Source organism: Sturnira hondurensis, unplaced genomic scaffold, assembly GCF_014824575.4.
Source record: "Sturnira hondurensis isolate 20B ecotype Veracruz unplaced genomic scaffold, ASM1482457v3 Scaffold0000880, whole genome shotgun sequence".
Taxonomy (NCBI): domain Eukaryota; kingdom Metazoa; phylum Chordata; class Mammalia; order Chiroptera; family Phyllostomidae; genus Sturnira; species Sturnira hondurensis.
This window is the reverse complement of record NW_028073511.1, coordinates 23366125-23367782: the sequence shown is the minus strand read 5'-3', so window position 1 is coordinate 23367782 and position 1658 is coordinate 23366125. Positions and strand designations below refer to the sequence as shown.

The 1658-nt window shown below is 42.2% G+C and overlaps 1 protein-coding gene across 1 annotated transcript; it reads left to right on the top strand.

The window, feature by feature from the left end:
- Positions 1–527: 527 nt before the first annotated feature.
- Positions 528–1391, top strand: LOC118994324 (olfactory receptor 7A10-like). Its single transcript, XM_037056982.1, has 2 exons — positions 528–876; positions 1162–1391. The coding sequence occupies exons 1-2, from the start codon at positions 528–530 to the stop codon at positions 1389–1391; spliced, it is 579 nt and encodes a 192-aa protein (XP_036912877.1).
- Positions 1392–1658: the final 267 nt, after the last annotated feature.

Genomic DNA, 1658 nt, shown 5'->3' with positions numbered 1-1658 from the left:
TGAAATAAAAAACAAACTGACAGTAACCAGAGAAGAGTGGAGAGAGGGATAATAAGGGGAGGGCCATTAAGGAACATGTATGAAGGACACATGGGAAAAGCCAGAGGGAGTAAGTTTGGAGATGGGAGGTAAAGAAGTGTGGGGCAGGAAGTGTATGGCGGGATGAAATGGAGGCAACTGTACTTGAAGAATAATTTTTAAAAACTTAGTATTCCTGATACCTTAGGGCACAAGAAGGTTGGGACAAAAATTTCTACTCTAAAATGACACAAAAAAACTCCTAAAGCAGAACATATCTGTCCCAAGAGATGAAATGTATTTCTTGACACCAAAATGTAAATACTGGAATCAAAGCTATTTGAGTAACACTGGCTTATATGAAAATTACTCCTGTTCTCTTTCTCCTTCTTGAAAATCAGCTCCACCTCATGGCAGCAGGGAACCATACGAGAGTGTCAGAATTTCTTCTCCTGGGACTATCAGAGGCACCAGAACTGCAGCCCATCCTATTTGGGCTGTTCCTCTCTATGTACCTGATCACTGTACTGGGAAACGTGCTCATCATCCTGGCCGTCAGCTCAGACTCCCACCTCCACACACCCATGTACTTCTTCCTCTTCAACCTGTCCTTGGTAGATATCAGTTTCACTTCCACTACTGTCCCAAAGATGCTGGTGAATATTCAGACACAGAGCAAAGCCATCACATATACAGGATGCATCACCCAAATATATTTTTTCATACTGTTTGGCGTGTTGGATGACTTCCTCCTAACGGCGATGGCTTATGATAGGTTTGTGGCCATTTGTCACCCCCTGCATTACATGGTCATCATGAACCCCCGGCTCTGTGGACTGCTGGTTCTTGTGTCCTTTACCATGAGTGCCCTGGATTCCTTGCTACAATGCAAGATGGTGTTGCAGCTCTCCTTCTGCACAGACATAGAAATCCATCACTTTTTCTATGAACTCAATCAGCTGACCCAACTTGCCTGTTCTGACACTTTTCTTAATAACATGGTGACGTATTTTGTAACTGTGCTAATAGGTTGTGGTCCTCTGGCTGGTATCCTTTATTCTTACTCTAAGATAGTATCTTCCATATGGGCAATCCCATCAGCTCAGGGTAAGTATAAAGCATTTTCCACCTGTGCATCTCACCTCTTGGTTGTCTCCTTATTTTATGGTACAGTCCTAGGAGTGTATCTCAGCTCTCCTGGTACCCACAGCTCACAGTCCAATGCAACAGCCTCTGTGATGTACGCTGTGGTCACACCCATGCTGAACCCCTTCATCTACAGTTTCAGAAACAGAGACATAAAGGGGGCTCTCAAAAGATTCTTTGGGATGGCAGGTAAAATAGGGACCATCATCCTGAATCAGAAAGTGTGACCTTGCTTTCTTGGCTCTAAGAGGAAAACCAGAAAGGTTTTCTTAAATCAGATTTTGGTTTGAAAACTTGCTCTTTTATTTCTCTGTTGTCATTTCCATTTCTTTGAGTTCAACTTTTCTACACAATTTAAGTTACCATTGTATTAAGCTTTATCCCAGACATTTTCTCCTTTTCTCCATATTCTAGGCTCAACATAGATATTTTTTCCACCTGGATCAGAACTCTTTGCAAATTACAGTTTATTTCACAGCAACATGGATCTCTTT